This window comes from Leptopilina heterotoma, unplaced genomic scaffold, assembly GCF_015476425.1.
Source record: "Leptopilina heterotoma isolate Lh14 unplaced genomic scaffold, ASM1547642v1 Lhet_27, whole genome shotgun sequence".
Classification (NCBI taxonomy): Eukaryota; Metazoa; Arthropoda; class Insecta; order Hymenoptera; family Figitidae; genus Leptopilina; species Leptopilina heterotoma.
In genome coordinates this window covers 1,802,229-1,825,392 of record NW_025110978.1, presented here as the reverse complement: position 1 = coordinate 1,825,392, position 23,164 = coordinate 1,802,229, and the positions used below count along the sequence as shown (strand labels likewise).

General features: G+C 26.3%; 2 protein-coding genes across 4 annotated transcripts; both read left to right on the top strand.

Annotated features, from left to right (window-relative positions):
* Window positions 1-8,577, top strand: LOC122503802 (transmembrane protein 209). The gene is made up of 8 exons (XM_043614501.1): window positions 1-371; window positions 464-589; window positions 818-1,119; window positions 4,033-4,359; window positions 4,747-4,877; window positions 4,970-5,293; window positions 7,681-7,902; window positions 8,246-8,577. Exons 1-8 carry the CDS (start codon window positions 325-327, stop codon window positions 8,372-8,374), a joined length of 1,608 nt encoding a protein of 535 aa, XP_043470436.1. The 5' UTR covers window positions 1-324; the 3' UTR covers window positions 8,375-8,577.
* A 1,216-nt stretch (window positions 8,578-9,793) lies between these two features.
* On the top strand, window positions 9,794-17,063 carry LOC122503775 (RNA-binding protein spenito). Of its 3 annotated transcripts, none has more exons than XM_043614456.1 (2): window positions 9,794-10,098; window positions 14,506-17,063. In XM_043614456.1, the coding sequence occupies exons 1-2, from the start codon at window positions 9,974-9,976 to the stop codon at window positions 16,694-16,696; spliced, it is 2,316 nt and encodes a 771-aa protein (XP_043470391.1). In that variant the 5' UTR covers window positions 9,794-9,973; the 3' UTR covers window positions 16,697-17,063. The 3 variants fall into 3 exon arrangements, with proteins under 3 accessions (XP_043470391.1, XP_043470389.1, XP_043470392.1); XM_043614454.1 differs by having other exon boundaries at window positions 14,491-17,063; XM_043614457.1 differs by lacking the exon at window positions 9,794-10,098 and adding an exon at window positions 10,509-10,831 and having other exon boundaries at window positions 14,491-17,063.
* Window positions 17,064-23,164: the final 6,101 nt, after the last annotated feature.

Below are 23,164 nucleotides of genomic sequence, written 5' to 3'. Positions count from 1 at the left end.
GATTGCTTGACCAATCCACCGGAGGTATAGAGGCACCTTAAATTTCAATATTATAAAAACGGTGAATTAATTATATTTACTAAATATTTACTTGCAAAATTTACATAAGTATCGAAATATAATTTTTTGAAAAATTTACAATAGTTACAAATAATAAATATCGAGATGTGTGAGGAAAATTCATACTTAACGAACAACACGTTGCCGAGTGGAAACCTAACCTTACAAACTTTATAGTGTACAAATGTAATTTTCACGTGTTTCACTTGCTTTTCATTTAAATTTTATATTTCTTGTACAAAATTTTAAAGAAATCCCTTTAAAATGAGTAATTTTCTTTCTCCAATGAAATGCATTTCTCCTAATGCAAGGTATGATTTAATAGAATAATTTTTGTCTATACATTTTTTCCCTCTTAATTTTTGCTTTACTTAAAATAGTGACTGAATTATTTTGATTTTAGGATTTTAACAGCAAAACCACAAGTGGAACAAACTTTGAGTCTTAAACATTCTCAAACAAAAGCAAAAAGTAGTATAACATGGTTTTTTGTCAACTCAACTCTACTTGCAATTGTTGTCTTTGACATGTATGTATTTAATTTTTGCATTACTTATTCAATTTCTTTGTGTTTTTAAAAATATGATGATAAACGATAGTGCAGAAATCAATGAAATTAGAGTTGAGATCGTTTTGATTGAAACTCGAATTGATTTATGAGACGCTACGTCATAGTTACTCTGATTTTCATTCATAATTTTTGTTTTTGGTGTAGAATTTTATTGAAATTGAATATTAATTGGAGTATTCTTTTTAGATTGTATGGAGGAATGGCGTATAAACCATTTTGTTGGATAGAATGGTTCTTGGCTTCGATTTTTGCTTTAAATGCCCTTTACCATATTTTTTCCTACACGGCCACCACTTTGAGTATTCAACCAGTTGTTCTGAATCCACCGCAAAGAAAATTATTAGGCGTTGCTGACGATGATCCATTGTTTAAAACTGAAACTCTAAAAGTACAAAAATCCTTGGAACCAAGTTCACCACTAAATTTGTCCTGCATGAATTTAAGCAGGAACTCTAACAGTTTAGGATCTCCGATACTTAACGAGAGCAGTGAGTTGAAAAAATTCAAAGTACAAAAGTCAGAGAAAGAAGAATTGATCAGGGAAAAGTCAGGAATTTTTTATTAAAGTACTATAAAAAATTGAATTTTTGAGAAATTACAAATTTTAATCATTGCAGATATTCAATTATTTTCAAAAGTAATAAAATTCTTTGCAGAAATTCAATTATGTTCACAGATTAAAAAGAATTCTCGTCAAATTTTCAATTATCTTTAAAAATAATAAAATTCTTCGCAGAAATTCAATTATTTTCAAAGATTTTAATAAAATTCGTGTCAAAATTTCTATTATTTTCAAAAAATTTCCTCATTTCAATGATTTTTAATATCTACTATTTTAATAAAATTTTTCCAACGAATTCAATTATTTAAAAAAAGTGTTGATAAAATTCTAAGCAAACTTTACATTATTTTCATAAATAATAAAAATTTCACAGAAATTTAACTATTTACCAGTTTTTTTTAATTATTTCGTCGCAATGATTCAACTATTTCATAAATAATAAAATTTTTTACGGAGTTTCAATTATTTTCCTAAATAATAAAATTCTTCACAGGATTTCAATTATTTTTAATACAATTTTAATCGAATTCCTCGAAAAATGTAATTATTCTTGAAAATTTTATTAAAATTCGTCGAAAAAATTCAATTATGTTTATAAAATTCTTTATGAGAATTCCATTTTCAGAAACATTAATTTATTTAATAAATTATTTATTTTTGTAGTGTAACTGTACCAATTGTCAATGGTTTTAGGCAACATGTGACTTTGACATTTTTTTTCTCGGAAGTAAATGCACTTTAAAATTTGATTTTTGTATATTTGGACGAAGGATCTAATAATGTTTAATATTCATATTTATTTTTTTAATATAAACTAGATTGTTAAGCAAAAAATATATTTAAAAGTCAATCGAGCAAAAGCACCATTTGTCGATGGTCTTGTGCTAATTTCTCGAGGGTCTGTTCCAATTGTCGAGGGTATGACATTTTTAAACATATAACCCAATATAACCTAACAATTACCCTATACAGATATTTGAAAATCGAGTAGATATTTATTTTTTCGATAAAAATATTATAGAACATTACCAGAAAACAAATATATTCTATAATTAAATAATTTATAATATCGATATAAAACCTTTTTTATAGTAGATGATACAGGACAGAAAATTATTTAACTGTTTTTTAAACTTTTATAAATAAGTTAATTAAATTAAATCAATTTTGTTATTCAGACATTAATTGAAAAAATAAATTAATTTAAGTCACATTAAATTTGTAAACGAATAAAATAATTTTTTATTGTGAACTGTAAATATAATGGTTAATTATAATTAAACTGTAATACAAAATTTCTTAGTTTTAAATAATGCATTTTTTTATTAATTTTTTTCGGTCTTCCTCGTTTTTTTGGTTGATTATTTTCTGTTGGTTGTAAATTTTTGGAGCATTTTGTTTTCTTTTTCCCTGTTCCTGTAAATGTTTGGCATTTATGTTTGACGTTTAGTAAATAAACACTTAAACATCGATAAATGGTGCATCAGCGACAAAAGTGACTAAACCAATTTTCGAGTCATTACCTCGAAAAATGGAACTGTCAAAAAAAGGAACCAAATACCGATGATTTACTTTTAAAAAATATTAAATATTTTTTTTAACAAAAAAACATGTATACAAAATTAATTTAGTTCTTGTACAAAATTATAATAATAATTTTGTACACAAAAAGTCGTTATAAATACGTTTAGTTTTCATTTCTAAAAATCTGTTTCAATCAACCTGAAGTATTAAGAAAATGGAGATCCGAGTAAATTTCACAGCAGTGAATTATTAATTAAGTAATTATTTTAGTAGAATCGCTACGAAATTTAAATATCTAAATGTACAGTTGAAAATACAAAGTTTATTTAGAAATTTTTTTTGTTCTTAAATATTATATATTATACTATCGTTTCTAAAAAAGAAAATTATGATCATCGACAATTGGTGCACCCTAGGCAATTGGTGCAGTTACCCTATTTAAATAATTGAATTCTCGTAGAATTTTCTAATAAAAATTGATTTAAAAAATAAATAAAAATTTTAGATAATAATTGAATATTAAAAGCATTATAGCATGAATTTTTAAAAATAATTGAATTTCGAAAATGTTTCAAAAATTAAAATCTTTGAAAATTTGATATTTGGATTTCAGCGAAAAATTTCATTATTTGTGAAGAGTAATTGAATTCTTGCAATTCAATTATTGAAAATAATTACATTTTTCGAGGAATTTATTTAAAATTGTATTAAAAATAATTGAAATCCTATGAAGAATTTTATTATTTATTAAAATAATTGCATTCTTACAACGAATTGTACTATATTTTTTTAAATAATTGAATTCATGTGAAAAATTTTATTACTTTTAAAAATAATTGAATTCTTGCGAAGGATTTTATTAAAATTTTTGTAAATAATATTTTCTTTTTGTAAAATTTTATGGAAATTTAAATTATTATAAAACATGAAGATAACGATCACTCCGAGTCGAAGACTCAGAGTGATTGATATCTTCATGTTTTATAATAATATCTTTATAAGTTGTTGAATTTCATAAAGTTTGAATTTGAAATTTTTTGAAAATCTTAATTCCTATGGAGTAAAAATAATGATTAAATATTTATTTAAAAAAAAATTTATTGATGTTTTCGAATGATTTTACTATTAAAAAAATTCGTGAATAAATGTAATAGAACATTTTTTTTGAGTATCTAATAATTTTAAGAGCGAATCAGAATATACTTTAGGTTCGGGGAAAAAGTAAAAATTTTTGTCTGGAAATGAGGTAAAAACAAAATTAATTTTTTGTGGCAACCCTGTATTGACATGTTCTTTTTTCTCCCTTTTTTTTTAGAAGACTATTCGAGTGCGAATCCTTTCTGTAAATATGGTAATTCGCCAACGCCTAGGAAATTATTGAGTGCAAATAGTTCTCTCAATAAATCACTCAATACGTCGATGAATTCAAGTTTTGCCGGCGAGGACTTTATACAAGATCAGGTGGAATTGCAAAATTATTTGAAAGAAGTTGTCAATAGGGAGAGAAAATCAACTCATTCGACAAACGTCGATCAACCGTCAAATCTTTTGAGTTCATTTTGGTCTCATCCTGCAACACGAAGCCCCAGGGAAGTTTCGCCAATGTTAAGAAGATGTGCCTATCAACTCGCACCCACAATTGGTAAAAATATATTATACCAATAAAGAAACAAACAATTTTAATTAACAATAAATTTAAAACTAAAAATTAAACTTACAGTTGAACCAGTCGAACTGCAACTCTATTTTAAAATTTTTTTTTGCATTCAAAAATGTCAAACAAGAATTATTTCCAGTAGAATGAGATTTTAGGCCTTAATTTAATATTGTAAAAATATAAAAAGAATTAAATTATAAAACAATTCTTTAAGGATTGTTTACTGTAATAAAATTTTAAAAATCGAGTTGCATTATTACAGGTTCAAATCATATTGATTCAAATAATTTTATTTTAGATTTGATTAATTTAATACTGTAAAGATTGATCGATTTTACTTGAAATACAAAAATTTGCAATTTCGTTTTACAGATAAATCAAAATCAACAAGTCCTGGTGCAGAGGAGGGAAATATGACACGATCGTTTGGTTCACCAGATATATGGAGAAAATATAGAATAGATGCTATTAAAGTAAATCAATGGACCGCAAATCTTCGTGTGGTATGAAAATAAGCAAATTAAAAATAATGCAAAAAGAGATATTTTTATCTAACATATTCATTATTTGAATGAATTTTTTTCTCTTTTTTTAGTGGATCAGTAAAACGGTAGTGGAACGAGTTGCAATCGAAATTGACAACGTATGCTCCGGTCTTGTTCGTCAAGGTCTCAGTGATTCTCAACCAGGTCACATTGGATTAGATAAACTCAGAAAATTGGCGCAATCATCTCTTGCTTCCGCAATTCCAACGCTTCCGACTTTGGTACCATTTTTGGAACTCTGCAACAATCAAGATTATTTAGTAAATAGAATCAAAATTCTTGCTAAGGGAGGATCAATGAGCGAATTTAAATGGAATGGTGGAGGTTCGTACAATGGAAAAGAATGGGACTCGAGTTTACCAACAGATACAGCAGTAAGTGAAAATAATAGGAATCAATTTTGGAAATTAGTTCTGAAATACGAAATTTTATACAATTTTTAAAATTTTAGCATTTTTTAATTCTTTATCTTGCAATTTTTTTTTGTTTTCTGTTTTTTTGAGTATTAAATTCAGGGTTCAGAAAACCAGGGAGAGGTCAGAAAAGTTTATCAAAAGTACTGGAAAAATATCAAAATTATGGTTTTTGACATCTAATACCCTTAAAAAATATTAAAACAAAATTAATTATTTGATTTTTTTGTTCGCTTTAAAACTTTTAAATCATCACGAATTTGAAAAAAAATCTTTGAATCTTTAAATTGTGAAACTATTTTTTTTTTACTATATCTGACAATAACAATTAAACTTATGTTAATATGCAATTGAACTAATGTATTTTAAATAATTTTATTAGGAAAATTTTTTTTAAAATTATTATTAATAAATAATCTAGGGAATAATTTTATTTAAACATTCAAAAAATTATTGAATTCTGGAGGAGATACAGTTACAATTTTTTTCGAGAAAAATAATTTAACAATTAAAGATTTCCATCAATATTTCAAAAAAATATTAGTGTTTCGAATAATTTAATAATTATAATACCTAATGCAATTTATTTATTTATCCTAAATAATTTAATTCTTGAAAAAATTTTTCAAAATTTCATTAATAAGTGATTTAGCAAAAAATTTTAATTAAAATTTCTGATAAATAATTAAATTGCAGAGAAATTGCAGTTGGAATTTTTATATAAATAATTGAATGTCAGAAAATTTTTAATTTAAATTCCTTTTGAAAAATAATTTAATAAATTAATTTGATCAAATTAAAATTTCAATTAATTTTTTAAAAAAATCATTTTTCGTATAATTTTATAATTATTATAAGCAATTGATCAATTTATTTATTTTAAATAATTCAAATCGATGAAAATTTAAAAAAATTATCAGTAATTAATGATATAAGCGAATAATTTTACTTTAAAATTCTAAAAAGACCTGAATTTTTGAAAAATTGCAGTTGCAATTTTTAGCAATAATTGAATTTCAGAAAATTTTAGATTGCAAGTTTTGAAAATTTTAATTGAATAATTATAATAATGCAATTTATTTATTTATTCTAAATAATTTAATTTTCGAAAAACTTTTTTAAAATTATTATCAATAAATGATTTAGAGAATAATTTTACTTAAAAATTCGAAAAGAAACTGAATCTTGGAGGAGTTGCAGTTGCAATTTTTATAAATAATATTAAATTTCAAAAAACTTGAAATTTCCGAAAATTTGAATTTAAATTAAAAAAAATAATTAAATATTTATGTAAAAAAGGCAATATTAATATTTCGAATAATTTTATTATTGAAAATATTCACATATGTGACCGGGTCTGAGAAAAGGGACCTACTTACCAAAATCAACTTTTCGAGAAAAACGCGTTTAAAGTTTTCTATCCAAATAAATTAGATTTCTTGAAACATTTTACATTTAAATTAACATGATGAGTGTTCTTTATGTATTTTTTTATGCTGAATCCAATTTTCATGGTTAAATAATTGTTTAAACAACCCTGTAATTGTTATAAACAATTTATTTTGCAAAAGTCAAATTATGGAATTTTCAAAATTAATTTAAAAGACTTCCGAATGTCCTAGAGGTCTGAAATTTTTTATGCAAGTTCAGAACTGGTACAATAATGAATAATTCTGAACTCTACAATAATCCATAGTTATTTTTTGACTTGCACAACCAGGTTGCCGATGACGGGGTATACTTGGGGATCATCTTCGAGGAATTAAGTCCAATTTTATGTAAATGGTTTAGGCATTCAATATAAGATTTAGGGGAAATATTCTTGACCACTTAGACAACTAAGAGTAATTTTTGTCTTAAAATTACTTATATTTTCATAAAAAAACTTTTAAAAAAAAATTTTTTTTTTAAATTTGTTTAAACAATTGCAAAAAAATTTTTTTAACAATCTGGACTGATTGCATTGTATTTCTAGGACCTTAAACTATAAGAAACCATCATAAAAAAAATCGATTTTTTGGTAAGTAGGTCCCTTTTCTCAGACCCGGTCACATATAAATGTATTGTCAGCATTTTCTTGTGTATTTTCATTTTTAATTTAATTTAATTTAATTTAATTTAATTTTAAAAGTAACATTTTATTAGCGTTACACAATGATGATTAATTTAGCAAGAGATCAAAATTTTTGAATTCTAATCGTTCTGATTAGAATTTTCTTTGTTCTGTGATTTGCTACGTCATAGTTACTCTGAGTGTATCTAATTACTTTCAATCAAACAAATTTCAGACTTGTGATTTCTATCAAATAATCAATAATCCTCATTTTCCGATATAATTTCTTTTAAAGATTATAATGCATCTGGTTTCAACCTATATGGACACACAATTAGAAGCTCCTTTGGATCAACCAGACGCTCGTTCATTTACCTCGAGATACACGGCAAAAAGTGGAATTGAATTGCCTCGAACAAAAGGACCGATAATCGTTTGTCAATCTGTAATTCCTCCAAATTATTGTCTATCGCTTACTGGCGATTCATTAGCTGCTGATTACGAAGAAATTCCAAGGGTATAACATTTTTTTCTTTCTTTAATATTTCCTAATTAATTAATTAATTAAGCCTTTGAATGCCGATGGCGAAAATTTGTCCATAAAATCTTTGCCACTTGCACTTAAGGAATTAATCAATTAATTGATCAAAAAAAATAAGTTGGAAAATTTATTATTTATTTAATCTCTATAATTTTTATATAGTAGTTACTTTTATATAGTATTTCTATAATATAGTAATAATTAGTAATAATTCTATTATATAGTAGTTATTTTTATATAGTATTTCTATAATAATTTATTTAATCTTTTTAGATTAAAATATTATAAATTAATTTGATTATTGTAAACCATTTTTCAGGGGAGGAATAATATGTTTCACACTCTTTTACTCTTTCTCTATATTGTGAAGACCCAAGATCATGGAATGTTAGGACGTGTTAACCTCGGAATGTCTGGTGTAAACGTTCTTTGGGTCATTGATGATTGATACACTTAACAATGACGTACAACGTATGAGCGAGAATTGATAATATTCATCGTTGTGATAATGTAAATTACATTGAAATAATTGAATTTTTCAGGTACTAAATATTTTTTTAAAGATTAGTTTCGTAAAGTATATTAAGTATTTATTTCTTTTTTTTAATCTATTTTTGCTACTGGAGAGAATAAAGTAAACGATTTACATTATTTTTAACTCTAATTTTTTTTAAATAAAAAAATAACTAAAAGTTAACCAAAAATCTTTTTTAATTATCCACAAATAATTAATTTTATCATAAAAATCATTTTCTGTCAGCGAATTTAAACTTCAAAATAATTAAATTTTATTTCAAATGCAATTATTATTACAATAGTAAATAATACGCGCACTAGCTCCTAGAACATGATATTCAATTTATTATTAATTATGCAAATTACAAAATTTTTCATTTTCAAATATGAATTTTTGAATAATTTCAGATTCAAACTTTAAAAAAATTCTATTATTAACTAATTTACTATTTAACTATTCTTGTTTACAAATTTCAAAAATTTTAATAAAATTGTTCGCAAGAATTCTATTATTTTTATAAATAATAACAGTCTTCGTAAGAATTAAATTATTTTTATAAATAGTTGCATTTTTTGCCAAAATTCAATTCTCTTTCAACAAAATTTTAATAAAATTTCACGAACGAATAAAATTATTATCTAAAATTTTAATAAATTCTTCAAAACAATTCAATTATTTTAAAAAAAATTTCACGAAAGAAATCAATTTTTTTCTTAATTCGTTATAATATCTTTGCAAAAATTCAATTATTTTCAAAAAAAATTACACAAAAGAATTCAATTTTTAAAAAATTTTTTCGAAAAAATTCAATTATTTTCTTAAATTTTAATAAATCCTTGGAAACAATTCAATTGTATTTATAAATAGTAAAATTCTTTGCAAAAATTCAATTATTTTTAATATAATTTTAATAAAATTTCATGAAAGAATTCAATTTTTTTTTAATTTTTAATAATATTTTTCGAAAAAATTCAATCATTTTTAAAAAAAATTCCAGGAAAAAGTAAAATTTTTTCTAAATTCGTTTCAAAATTTTTCAAAAGAATTCAATTACTTCTCAAAATTTAATAAAATCCAATAATTAAATGTTTAATTTCAAATTATTAACAAACACAATTATTTTAAAAACTTGAAAGAAATTGTTCATAAAATACAATTATTTACAAAATTTTTAATTAAAATTATTAAAGAAACTCCATTATTTAAAGAAAATAAAGTTTGAGGTATAAAATTCAAATATTGGCGGTTAATGTAGAACTTGTCCAAGAATGGACCAATAGAAGACGCATTGCCCGCAACAACCGGAAGTGATGTGATTAAAGCCTAACAATAAAACCGGAAGAAGAAGAAGTGTCAAAGTCGTCGAAGCAAAGCTACCTACGCCATTTTACTGGTGAAAGAAAGGTCTAAATTAAAAAGGGCGTTTTTATTTGTGGGTGTTTGTTTCTCATTATTTGATTATTAAATAAAAAGTGTGTTTTTATAAAGCCGCTGTTCGACGTTCGATTACAATATAATTAGTCAGCGTTGATGATTGGGATTCCACGGGACGACCGGCATAAGATCACGGTTAAAATACGCAATACCATGAAAAGAAGTACAAGTCGTGATTCACCGCCGACTCGCGTCAAACGGAGCAGATCTTCAATCGGACGGTATGCTGGAATACGTACAGAATTTTCTATTGTTTCTTGATCATAATGACTAGGTGATAAAAAATAAAGAAAAAGAAAATTAATTCAGTGTAACAAAAAGTTTCAAAAGAAAAAAAACTGGCTTTCATTATCTTTACGTTATCGCATACAAATATATACAATGGCGTTGCTTTAAGTTCTTCTCTTGTGTATATCAAAATTTGGATAAATTTTCTTCGAATTAGTGTTTTTGATTTTTTGCATTAAATGTTTATTTTTCATTTGTGATATGCTGATTCTCCTAATATAAATTTAGTGAATGCATGTTAAGTTTTGCCTAAAAGTGTATTATATCAAATGTGCATAAGTATAAAAAAATTTTTGCAGTTCATAAATATTCCAAATTTACAATTCAAATAATATGCAAAATACATCAACTCTTTTTGTGAATTTATAAAAGTTTCTAATATCGTAAAGTTTTGTTTTTCATTTTTGGTTATTTGAATTCTAAGTATGATAAAAGTTGTGCGTGATAAAAGATTATGTGAGAGCTTAGTTTGATGCAGTGTTTTTATTGCTTATGTGATAAACAGTGAGTACTTGTATACTAATTAAAAAATATTGTGCAAGGTTTCAAAGTCCTTTTGTGGTGATTCAATTAAACTTGTTCTGGTGCATGAAGAAAATTAAATTGCCCTATTCCAGATTTAGTTTCAGCAGCGGATGTTCTTCCGAAAAAAAAGAATGAAAGAAGGAAAAGTATTACAATTTTAATTTAGGTCCACTGTAAAGAATTCAATTTCAAATATTACACTATAGAGAAATTAATATCATTTGTCGTGTGAATTTTATTCTAAAGTTTCTAAAATAAATTTTGTTCAAAATTTTAATAAATTACCATCACAATATTTAGAGAAATTTAAATAGAAAGAAGAATGAAATAGAAATTACACTACAAATGATTTAAGAAAATTTTGTACTAAATGTTTGTGAATTTATTTTGAAGTTTTTACAGTGATCCGTTTGATTACAAATTCTTTATGTGTAGTTTCTGTAAATTATATTATTAGGCCTCGGATAGTTTGACTTTTTTACTTATTTTCAAAACAATGCGATTTTTTCGACTTTTCTTCCAAATATTGCAACAAAATAGCACTTTTTGGTATAAACTGCAAATTTGGATTTTTATAGTGTCAAACATAACTATAGTCAAATCTTTCAAAATTTTGAATAATTATTGGAAAATAATTGAATTTTTTTTAAATAGTTAAAAAGTTTTAAATAATTGAAATTTTGTAAAATTTTATTGAAAATAAATGATTTTTAAAGTATTTTATAAAAATTTTGAAGAATGTTAATTTATTGCAAATTTTAAAAAGTAATTCAATTCTCAAATAGTAATCAGGATTGACACGCAACCTGGAAATCCTGGAAAAGCCAGGGAATTTCGATCGGAATTCTGGAAAATTTATTTAATATAAATTTATATTATATCAAAAAGTTATTGTGATTATTCTTGAAATCTAATTTTTCTTAAATATTTCAAATTTAATTCAATTTTAAATGAGTTGAGTTTACAATTTTTCATCGCAATAATTCAATTTTCCAAAAGAATTCCATTATTAAAAAAAATTTGAATAAAATTCTACGCAAACATTCAATTATTTTCATAAATAATAAAACTTTCACAGGAATTCTATTATTTACAAAAATTCTTTATAAATTTCTTCGCAATAATTCAATTATTTTCATAAATAATAAAACTCATAGCAGAATTTCCATTATTTTTAATATAATTTTAATGAAATCTCTCGAAAAATGTAATTATTCTTAAAAATTTTATTAAAATTCATCAAAGAAATTCATTTAGGTATTTTAAAAAGCCTTCCTATAATTTATTTATTAGAATTGAAGTATTATTGTCAATAAATTTTTAATTAAATTTCTTGAAAGAATTAACTTATTTTCAAAAATTTTAATGAAATTCTTTTTAACAATTCAATTTTTTTCAAAATAAGTTTAATAAAATTCTTCGTAGAAATTTAATTAATTTCAATAATTTATCAAAATTCAATTATTTTCAATATCTACTATTTCATTAAAATTTAACAAAAGAATTCAATTAGGTATTTAAAAAGAAATATTATTAAAAAAAATTCGTCTCAAAAATTCAATTATTTCAATTATCTTTACAAATAATAAACTTTTTCTCCAAAATTCAATTATTTTTAAAAACTTTAATAAAATTCTGGACAAAATTTCCATTATTTTCAAAAACTTTTCTCAATTCAATCAAATTTTTTTTTAGAGATTCAATTATTCTTAAGGGCATTTGAACCATTATGACGTCACAATGTGTGCAAAGCATGAGTTTTAAAATTGTGACGTCATAATGGTTCAAATGCCCTTAATACAATTTTTATCTAATTTTTCAAAAAATGAAATTTTTTATTAAATTTTTTTTAAAAAAGTAATTTTTCGACTTTTTTCATTATAACTTTTTAAAATTCAAAAATTCAATTATTTTCAATAATTTAGAAAATTAAAATATCTGTAAAAAATAATTAAATTAATGTTTTTCTTTTAAATTTAATTTATTATTGAATTATTATTAAAATTTTGTAGAAAACAATCATTTTCAAAATTTTGTATTAAAATTCATTAAAAAATTGATTAGATTTCAAAATTTTCTGAAAATTCTTTTAAGAATCATAATTATTTTTAAAGAATTACATTAGAATATTTTTACAAAACTAAATCATAGAATTTTTTTATCATAAATTTTTTAAATTCAATGATTATAGAAAAAAGTAAATTAAAATTTTTAGAAATCTGCTTTTTTATAAAAAATTTGGAGAAATCATTTATTTTTATGTTTATAATTATTACTTTTCAAAAATTTAGTAACTTATATTTTCCAAACTATATTTACACAATTTCTATTATTTAAAAATTTTTCAATTAAATATGAATGAAAAATTTATTTATCTTTTAAAAATATTGTTGAAAAACTAATTTTAAAAATGTTTCTATTGGAGTTTTTTTTTAAATCAATTATTTTAAAAAATTCTTCATGATAACTTTTTTTAACAATAGTTCCAGTTACAATTATAAAAAAATTAAATTTTCTTAATTTAAATAATTCAATTCTCGAAAAACTTTCGAAAAATGATTGCAAATAAAATTACAGTTGTAATTTTTTAAGAAATAATTCAATTTCATAATCATTGAAATTGGAAATTTGAAAATTTTAATTCTGTTGAGAAAATAAATAAGTATTTAAATATTTTTTAACAAAATTATTTAAGTTTTAAATAGTTTAAAAATTAAATTGAATTTAATTAAAAAATTAAATATAAAGAAGAATTTAACTAAATAAAAAGTGATTTAGAATTCAGTGAAAAATCAAGAGAAATAAATATTTCTGACAACGACTTTTTCATCTTTTCTTGCATTTTTAATCAACTGAAGAATTTTTTCTGCTCTTTAAATTCGATCCGAGGCCTGTATTATTCTTTATTAATCAGTCTTCTATTCTGCTTTATAAAAATTCTATTACTGAATATGCTTTAATTGAATTGAAGCAAGAAAAAAATATTTTATCTTATTTTTAAACTTTCCCTGAATTTTTTTTATGAATAAACATTATATCTACAAGTAAAGACGCTTAGAAATTATTTTTACAAATTTAAATATTTTATGAATCGAATTCAACGCAAGGGGATATTTAATTTTTTTTATTGCAAGCCTGGGGATGAACATTTATTTTCCTAAAGTTTTGAACGTTCAAGGGAAGGAATTTTTTGAGGTATTTTTAAAAATTAGATACAAAAAAGAAAAATCAATCAACATTTACTTATTAACCCTCGGAGAACACACCTCTTTTTTAGACTATTTTTCAAAGCTCAACCAATTTTAAACTGCTCATCTAATCAAGCTAAAGAATTTTTTTAATTATAGTTTAAACTCTGTAGAATAAGTCTGTATACTTGAAAGTCCTTATTAAAAATATTAAAAAAAGATAAAAAGCTTTTCGTAAAAAAGCGTGGGGTCAAAAAGACCCCATGTGTTCTCCGAAGGTTAATAAAAAATTCATTTATACAGAATATAGAAAATTAAAGAAGTAAAATTCTCATTTGAACGTTTGAAACTTTAGGAACGGGAAAATGGGGAAGATTTTCCCCTTTCTGTTATTTGTATACTAATGTTTATAAATGAAAAAAAGGAGTAAATTCAAAATACAAAGAAATAATTTATCAACAAACAAATAAAGAGAAAGTCACTTTCTTTAACGGGAAAGAGTAAATTTTTCTCGGAATCGTTACAAAAATAAGTAAATTTTGTATGTGTGTCTTTATTGTTGTTGATAAATTATTGAATTTCTATTTGATGAATTAATGTTCTATCTTGCAGATATGATGATTCCAGTGACGAGAGAATATCACCGGACAGAATGAGACGTCGTAGCCGTGGTGCGAGGAGTCCCTCGCCATCGGGACGAGCAACATCTCATGCACGTTACATTGAATCAGGATCACATCGTGAGGACTATCAGCGTACACCACGTGAAATCCCACCCGAAAGACATTACTACAAGGTTCTGTGTGTGAGTTCAATACATCCAAAGGCTAGTGACGAAATGATTAAGGACACACTTTATCGTGAATATAAGAAATTTGGCGAATTCTCCATAAGAATAGCGCACGAATTGGACGAGCGTGTTGCTTATGTGTGTTTTCGTAGTCATGAGGACGCGAGGGACGCGAAATATGCAAAACCACGTGTTATTATTTACGATAAACTTGCAATTGTTGACGCTGCTTATGAGCGTCCCGAGGCGGCGTATCGTCGTCCCCGTTCAATGACACCGCCCGATTATGATCGTTATTACGCGCGATCACCGGCGCCGACCGATAGACATCGTCCCATTGAGAGATACGATCGCGTCTATGGACCACCGGTTGGAATCCCACCACATCGTGAAATGAGACGCGAAACCTTACCACCACCACATCACGATTTCATCCGACCGCCAATGCATCACGGCCCACCGCACGTTCATCCCGGTGGACCTCCACATCACTATGGACCACCACGTCACATGATGGTGCGACATCCGGTGCACGGTTTCGAACGCGTCGAGAATAAGAAGGACAAATTTCCAAATTATCTCCACCATGTGTCGCCCGAGGACGATCCTTTGGCAACGAGAACGCTCTTCGCCGGTAATTTGGAGATAAACATCACCGAGGAGGAACTTCGCCGTATATTTAATAAGTACGGAATTGTCGATGATATTGATATTAAACGCCCGCCACCAGGCACTGGGAATGCGTACGCTTTCGTTAGATTCCAAACACTGGATATGGCCCACAGATGTAAGGTGGAACTCTCAGGTCAGTACATTGGTAAATTTCAGTGCAAAATCGGCTATGGAAAGGCGACCCCAACGACTAGGATTTGGGTCGGTGGGCTTGGACCCTGGACGTCGGTGCCACAGCTCGAGAGGGAGTTCGATCGCTTCGGCGCTATTAAGAAAATCGACTACATCAAGGGTGATAATAACGCTTACATTCTCTATGATTCGATCGACGCGGCACAAGCAGCGGTGAAGGAAATGCGAGGCTTCCCTCTAGGAGGTCCGGATCGGAGACTGCGAGTCGACTTTGCCGATGTCACGCCAGGTTACGGTTTCAAACCCCGAATGTATCCGGAGGAAGGCGGCGGCGAATTCAGATCAAGACCCGCCGACTATGAATCGCCTTACGATCCATATCCCACCGAGGGCGAATTCGGCTACAGTGGTGGACGTGGCTTCCGAGGAGGGAGAGGATCAGGTCCTTGGCACGAGAGACGCGGTGGTGGTCGCGGTGGCTATCGAGGCAGCTACCCAGAAGGCTATGTTCGCGACGACGCCGAGTGGAACAGCAACAATCGACGTGGCGCTGCCGGTGAGACCGAGTACGAGGGTCGTGGTGTTCGAAGATCCGTTTCCCGTGAACCCGGCGTCGATCGTTCACGATCCCGATCCCCAAGACGGCGACCAATTGATTCCGACTCCGACACCGAATTGGCACGCTCCGGAATGCTCTCCTCATCAAGAACACTCTCGGACGTTGCCAGAAAGTCAATCGCCGTCTGGCAGGGTGCGCTAATTCTGAAAAATTCCCTCTTCCCGGCTAAATTCCATCTGACTGACGGCGACACGGAGATAATCGAGTCATTGATGAAGGACGAGGAAGGAAAGCACATGCTGAGAATTACGCAGAGATTACGCTTGGATCAACCGAAATTGGACGATGTGTCGAAGAGAATTCAAACCTCGAGTTCGCACGCCATCTTCCTGGGACTCGCCGGTTCAAGTTCGGCTGTTACTAATGACGACGCCAATGTACAAACGCGACCATTGCGCAATTTAGTTTCGTATTTAAAGCAAAAAGAGGCGGCCGGTGTGATATCGCTATTGAATAAAGACACCGAGGGTACAGGTGTTCTTTACGCTTTCCCACCATGCGCTTTCTCAACCGAACTTCTTAAACGTACGTGTCCCAGTTTAAGCGAGGAGGGACTTAAAGAGGATCATTTGGTAATAGTCGTCGTAAAGGGAGGTAGCGCCTAAAACTTTTTTTATTTACAGAGATACTTTATAAAATTAAAGTAAAAAAGAATGCGATTTTCAAATTATATATGTGTACCAAAGTCCTGTTTTTTTTTCTCAAAAACAAACAGAAGTGACATTTTATCTTTTTTTCAAGGATTTTGGTACGAATAATTTTGCCCTCAGTATTATTTACTTCCGTTAATTTTTGTGAAATAATCGAAAAATTGTGTACATTTGAGATTAGAAGGGAATTTAGAAATTATTTTTCAATTTTTTTGCATTCGGTCATTTTTTCAAGTGCAAAAATTATTTATTTTTCTTGAGGGCTTTTAAACTTTACCTTTTTTTCCCCATAAAATTGTTCGATAAATAGAAAATATTTAAAGGTTCTCGAGTTTATTAAATTTATTCTTCAATTTTTTTGTCAAGTTTGTTTCAAAGTGAAATTTGAAATATTTTTTTAATTTTATAAATTAAGTTGAATGTTTGCAAATTCGAATATTTTGAATTAATATAATTAAAGATTGTAAATTAATATCGATTAATTAATATTTTAGTAAATTAATATCGAATATTATAAATTAATATTATTAAATTATAATTTATTGTTAATTTTTATTTTATTTTTCTTCGAAAAATGTACTTTTCTCTGAAAAAGAGAAAAGTAGTGGATATTTTCATTCAACTTTTTCGAATTTAAAATTTAAGGGGAGGGTACAATGATATTTTTAACTATATGTCGAGAAAATATTTTAAATATTCTACAAAATTATTTTTAAGGTAGTTTTTTGTGAGCTTTTTCAGCCTTTGTTTTTAGACTGGAAATATTAAAAAATACCATTTTTATTCAATTGTTTTATTTGAAAATTCATTTGCTTATTTTTCTAACTATAATTTCAGATCATAATTTTCTAATATTTTTTATTTTTTTTATATACAAAAATAACATTATTATCTGAAATTCATTAGAAAAATAAACAAACGAATCTTCATTTAAAAAAATTAATAATAATGACGTATATTTTAGCATCTTCAACATAAAAGCAGATTTTTTTTTAAAAAAATGCTTCGAAAATTAAAAATACCAATTTTTTCATTTGGCAATTTTCTTGTTGATTCAAAAATATGTTTTCTACAAAATTACTCATGGATTTCAAAATCTACTAATTTTTAAGAAAAATAAGGGTAAAAATATCTTCTGACCGATGTTATGTTGTGATCATTGAATTCCTCACAAAAAATTACCTTAAAAATAAGTTTGTGGAATATTTAAATTATTTTCTTAATGTAGTTAAAAGTATTGGTTCCCCTTAAAACGATTTGAAACGATAAACTGTCTTTAATTTAAAATTATAGATTAATTGAAAAAATACTTATTCAAATAAAAACATTAATAATTCCAATAGTATTAAAAATTCTAATAGTAGTAGAAATTTTAATAGTAAATAATAATTGTAGTAGTAATAATAATTTTAATAGCAATAATAATAGTAATAATTAATAATCATTTTTTTTACAAAAGAATAAATTTAATAAACAAATTCAAATGACCTCTAAATATTTTTCTATTTTTTCAGTTTAAAAACAAGTTATACGAATTCTGTTTTAAAAATAAAATTTTTAATTCCACTATGAATTTAGTATTAAGATTAATATTCAGAAAAAGAGAGGGAGAGAAGAAAAGAAAAAATGTCTGGAGAGTTTTTGAGTTTTCAAGTAAACATTAATTTACACTATACAGTAAAAGATTTTCGCATTATTTTGATATTTTGTTTTATCAAGGGCACACAATTAGACAAATTGCTTTTGTCTCAAAAGTTAGATGAAGGAAATGCGATTTTAAATGCAAAAAAAACCCTAATGTACAGTTCATTATTATTCGACTTCTCTATTATGATCTTCCATTTGTAATTCTTCGACAATTTATTATTAATTGAAAGTCGCATTATGTAATTTTAAAGTTTGATTTAGCATTTCATATAATATGAACTACGATTAACAAATACCCTTTTTTTTATGTTTTAAGAATAGATATTACAACTTGAACGAATTTAGATAGTCTGCGACGTTCGGCATTCTGGAAATCAATGAGAGAGAAAAAAATTGTCACAAAATATGAATATTTCTCAGAGAAAAAGAAAAAACAATGTACGACGATTATATTTAATTTTTAATTTAGAAATTAAGTCTCTCGTGACTATTAAAATTAAGTGCCAAGTGTCTTTTATTTTCTTGTGAGGTAAACCAACAGTGAAAAAAAGGACAGTGAAAAGAAATTTTTTTTTAATTTAAAAAAAGAAAAATTAGAACAATATTTCGGTAGTCTAAAAAGTAAATTTTTCCTCTTTTATACATATATTATTTAAAAAAAGAAAAGGAAAAGAAATTTATAACAATTGAAAATTTATTTTTGTGAATGCGACGTCTCAGTTTTGTTAATAAGTGCGGACACTTTTTTTTTTTTTTAAAGGTCAGTGTTTGGTGGTCATTAATCGAAAATGTGTATAGTGATGATGTAAAAAAAAAGATTAAAAGAAAGATGAAAACGAAAAAAAAGTGATGTGTTCTCGCCTTCGAGGATGCTGGGGTTAAAAAACTGATTTCCGGAACGTTTAATAGATATATATAAAGATAATCGCTCCGGAGATTGGAAGAGAATTTGAGAGAAAAATGAAAAATGATTAGAAAAAGAAAAAAAAATTCCCCTTTGCAACCTCGGTGGCGATCAAAAGGTGCAGTGGCTAAGTGTAGAGGTATGGTGTTTAAACGAAATAGATGCCGTTATGCAGACAAACTCGACCAATGGTTTAATTTCATATCTCCGATGATGTCTACCTTCAAATTCTTTGAGTTTCCACAATCACAGTGTTTTGTTCCCGTGTCTGTGTTTTTTTTTTTTAATATCAGTTTTACATTTAAAGAAAAAAAAGTTTGCCTCAAGTTTCTCAAATTTTTCCTTAACAGTAATTTTTTTTTGTGATTACAATTCATTTTGAGTAAAATTCGTGAAGTATTTCTATTAGGAGGATGAAATCAATTATTAATTATTTATTTAATACAAAATAATTTTGATCGTAAAAATTTTAATCTATTTAGAAATTTTTCATATTTCGATTTACAAATTTTGTAATGTTAATTTTTGATATCTATCTACATATTATATAAATTTAAGATACTTGTAATAATTATAAAATTATTTGGTTAGTTAGTATCGAAAAAATTCTTAACTGCAAATAGTGATGATGACTGTTTTAAAAAAAAGGAAAACTTTGAAAAAAAACTTTGGGCTATGGAATAGAGAATTAAAAACATAGTTCAACGAAATTTATTTTTTTTTAAAATGGGTGAAGTTTTGGTTTCCAAGTTCAGTGAATTAAACTGAAAAAAGAAAAACACTTGAAAAAAAGGAAAATTGATGCAAAAAGTTTTTAAATCCACGAATTTAAATATTATTTAACAAAAGTCATTTAGAGTTGAGAGTAAAAGAAAAATAGTTAGTGGTGCTGTGAATGGTTTGTTCTTTTTTTCTGCCTATAGAGGGGAAATTATTGAGAAGTTTCTTTTTTCATTATGTGTCTGTGATAGTTTCAAAGTTATTTTCTTAGACATTTACAAAAAAAAAAAAAAAATAGAAGGAAAAAAACATTAAAAGTCTAATAGCTTTGTGATAGAAAAGAAAAATGTAGAAATGTGATTAGTGATCATGTGCCTTGTGATTTTTCATTGGCAAGATAAAAAAAAAGATTATTAAAATCAAGTGTTTCGATTAGGTTTCATTTGTTTCTGGATATGGACAAAAAAATTCATGAAGCAGAACTTCTTTGTTGCTTGCCTGGACTCTTAGTCAATTTCTTTTGTTTTTTGGACAATAATCCTTCTGGTTCACATTCAAGAAATTCGTCAAAATAATAATTCCCATCGAGCCAATATTTAAGAAGGAAGGTAAGTTCTAATTTTTGAATTTTTTTTCAGATGCAGCGAGAAATTGAAAAAATATTTTTCTAAAGTTCATTCATGAAGAACATTCATGTATCTGCAAAGAAACTAAATAAACGAACAAGTATTTTATTCCGTTTCTTATTGTAGGGGATCCTTCTATACATTTTAGAAAAATTAGTCCCATTTGAAACGAAATTTTTTTTTTTTTTTTTTTATGAGAATTAATTATAATTTTATTTTTATTTCGAAAATACTTTTTACGTTTAAAAATACCAAATATAGAAATAAAATTTAATTAATGAACAATTATGAATAAAAATAAAATTTATTGAATGCAAATAATTGTCTGAATCATTTTATTTTAGGTGTTATTTAATTTTTAAACTATTTTTTACTTACATTAATTTAGAGTAACTCGAAAATTAATTTTAAAAAAGTAGCTTTAAGACTGGAAAAAGTAGGGAAAAATTAAATTTGACGACTCAATTTTTCCATTATTTTTAAATTAAATTATATTCAAAAATAGAATAATTTTTTTCAAATAAGTATTTAAATACCTATTTCTTTTTCCACAGGCATTAAAATATTTCAACTGATTTAAATCTAAAGCATTTTTAAAATTGAACTATTTTTAAATAAAATTATTATATTATAGTTCATAACTTTAATTATTTTATTTAAAAATAAACATTTAAATACTATTAGAGTTTTACAATAAATTTAAATTTTTAAACATTTCAAAATAAACATTTTTTTTTAAATTTAATTTTAAATCAATTCTTTGCAGAAAGTTCTACAACAATTCAATTATTTAATTATACAAAGAAAAATAATTTATTGAATAATTGAATAGGTATTTCTTAAAATTCGTTTATTATACATAGAGCACTTTATCGGAATTTTTTTAAATAATTGAATTCTTTCGAAGAATTTTAATAACATTTTTAAGAATAATTGCATTTTTCGAAGAATGTATTACAACTAATTAAAATTAAAATAAATTAAATTAATTAAACAATTGAATTCGAAAAATTGTTTAAATTAAATAAATTTCTACGAAGAATTTTATAAAATTTTTTGAAAATAATTGAATTGTTTACGAAGAATTTCTTTAAAATTTTTGAAAATATTTAAATTCTTTCAAGAAATTTAATTACAGAGTTATTGAAAATAATTATTAAATTTTAAAAATTAAATTATATCAAAATTTTTTCAAATAATTCAAATCTCTCAAAGAATGATGTTTAAGAATAATTGCATTTTTCGAGGAATTTATTTAAAACTGTATTCAAAATAATTGAAATCCAGCGATGAGTTTTATTATTTATGAAAATAATTGAATTCTTGCAAAGAAATATTTTATAAAATATTTCAAAAATAATCGAATTCCTGAGAAGAATTTTATTATTTATAAAAATAATTGAATTCTTGCTAAAACCTTTATTAAATTTTTAAATAATTGAATTTTTTTAAAACAGTAGATATTGAAAATGATTTTCGAAGAATTGTAGAAAATAATTGAATCGTTTGGAAGGATTTGTTTAAAATTTGTCAAATTGTTTCTAAGAATTTTATTAAAATCTTAAAATATAATTGAATTAAATTATATCAAAATTGTTTCAAAGAATTATTTTTAAGAATAATTGCATTTTTCGAGGAATTTATTTAAAATTGTATTCAAAATAATTGAAATCTAGCCATGAGTTTTATTATTTATGAAAATAATTGAATTCTTGCAAAGTTATCATTTATAAAATATTTCATAAATAATTGAATTTTATTATTTATAAAAATAATTTTTTTTTTTTATTCACGGGGGAGAAGAGGAAATGCATTTACGCATGCCCAGGAAGATCCCACTTACCTGGGGTATGTCGGACTCGCACAAAATGCAAGGAAAAAAAAGAAACCTCACATACCTGCTTTTTACGGCTTCAGACTTCGCAGATGGATGGTCCCATTTAGTCGCTGGCGCGACTCTTCCGTGCCGCTCTTCTTCTGGCCATTATTTCCTCCTTGTTCTTGACAGGATCTTCTTAGCTTCCTCTAAGGCAGTCCTGAAGACCTTGCACCGACCTGATCCGGCGACGTGTTGGATGTCCTCCTTCTCGCCGAACTTCGCCTGGCATAAGAAGCAGCATGAGCTCTTCTTACAATCTGCTGCTTTATGGCCAGCTTCACTGCACTTGAAGCACGCAGCCGACCTGTCTACCGCTTGGCAATCTCTACCTATGTCACCTTGTGACCGTAGCTCTTCTTCTCACCTGGCAGGACACGAACCAAGGACCGTCACCTTTCTGCTCCCTGCTGGCACCGTAGAGATTTGCTCTAGGGCATTCAAAACGTCTTCCTTTTCAGTAAGGGCGTCCATATCGCGGATTTCCAACGTAGTTTGCCGGACCGCCATCTGCACCTCACCCAAATCGCCGATTACCTTTGTCACCTCCTCGGTGAACAGCTGCTTGTTTGAAGACCCTCCAATTTTAATGAGAAGGTCTCCCTTTTCAGTGGGTAAAGCTCCCACAACTCTTGTCTGGCTGGCCTCCA

Coding starts and splice junctions, on each gene's coding strand:
- LOC122503802 (XM_043614501.1), top strand. CDS start 325: ATGAGTAATTTTCTTTCTCCAATGAAATGCATTTCTCCTAATGCAAG. Junction 372..463: donor TGCATTTCTCCTAATGCAAG/GTATGATTTAAT, acceptor TTTTGATTTTAG/GATTTTAACAGCAAAACCAC. Junction 590..817: donor GCAATTGTTGTCTTTGACAT/GTATGTATTTAA, acceptor TATTCTTTTTAG/ATTGTATGGAGGAATGGCGT.
- LOC122503775 (XM_043614454.1), top strand. CDS start 9,974: ATGATTGGGATTCCACGGGACGACCGGCATAAGATCACGGTTAAAATA. Junction 10,099..14,490: donor AGCAGATCTTCAATCGGACG/GTATGCTGGAAT, acceptor TCTATCTTGCAG/ATATGATGATTCCAGTGACG.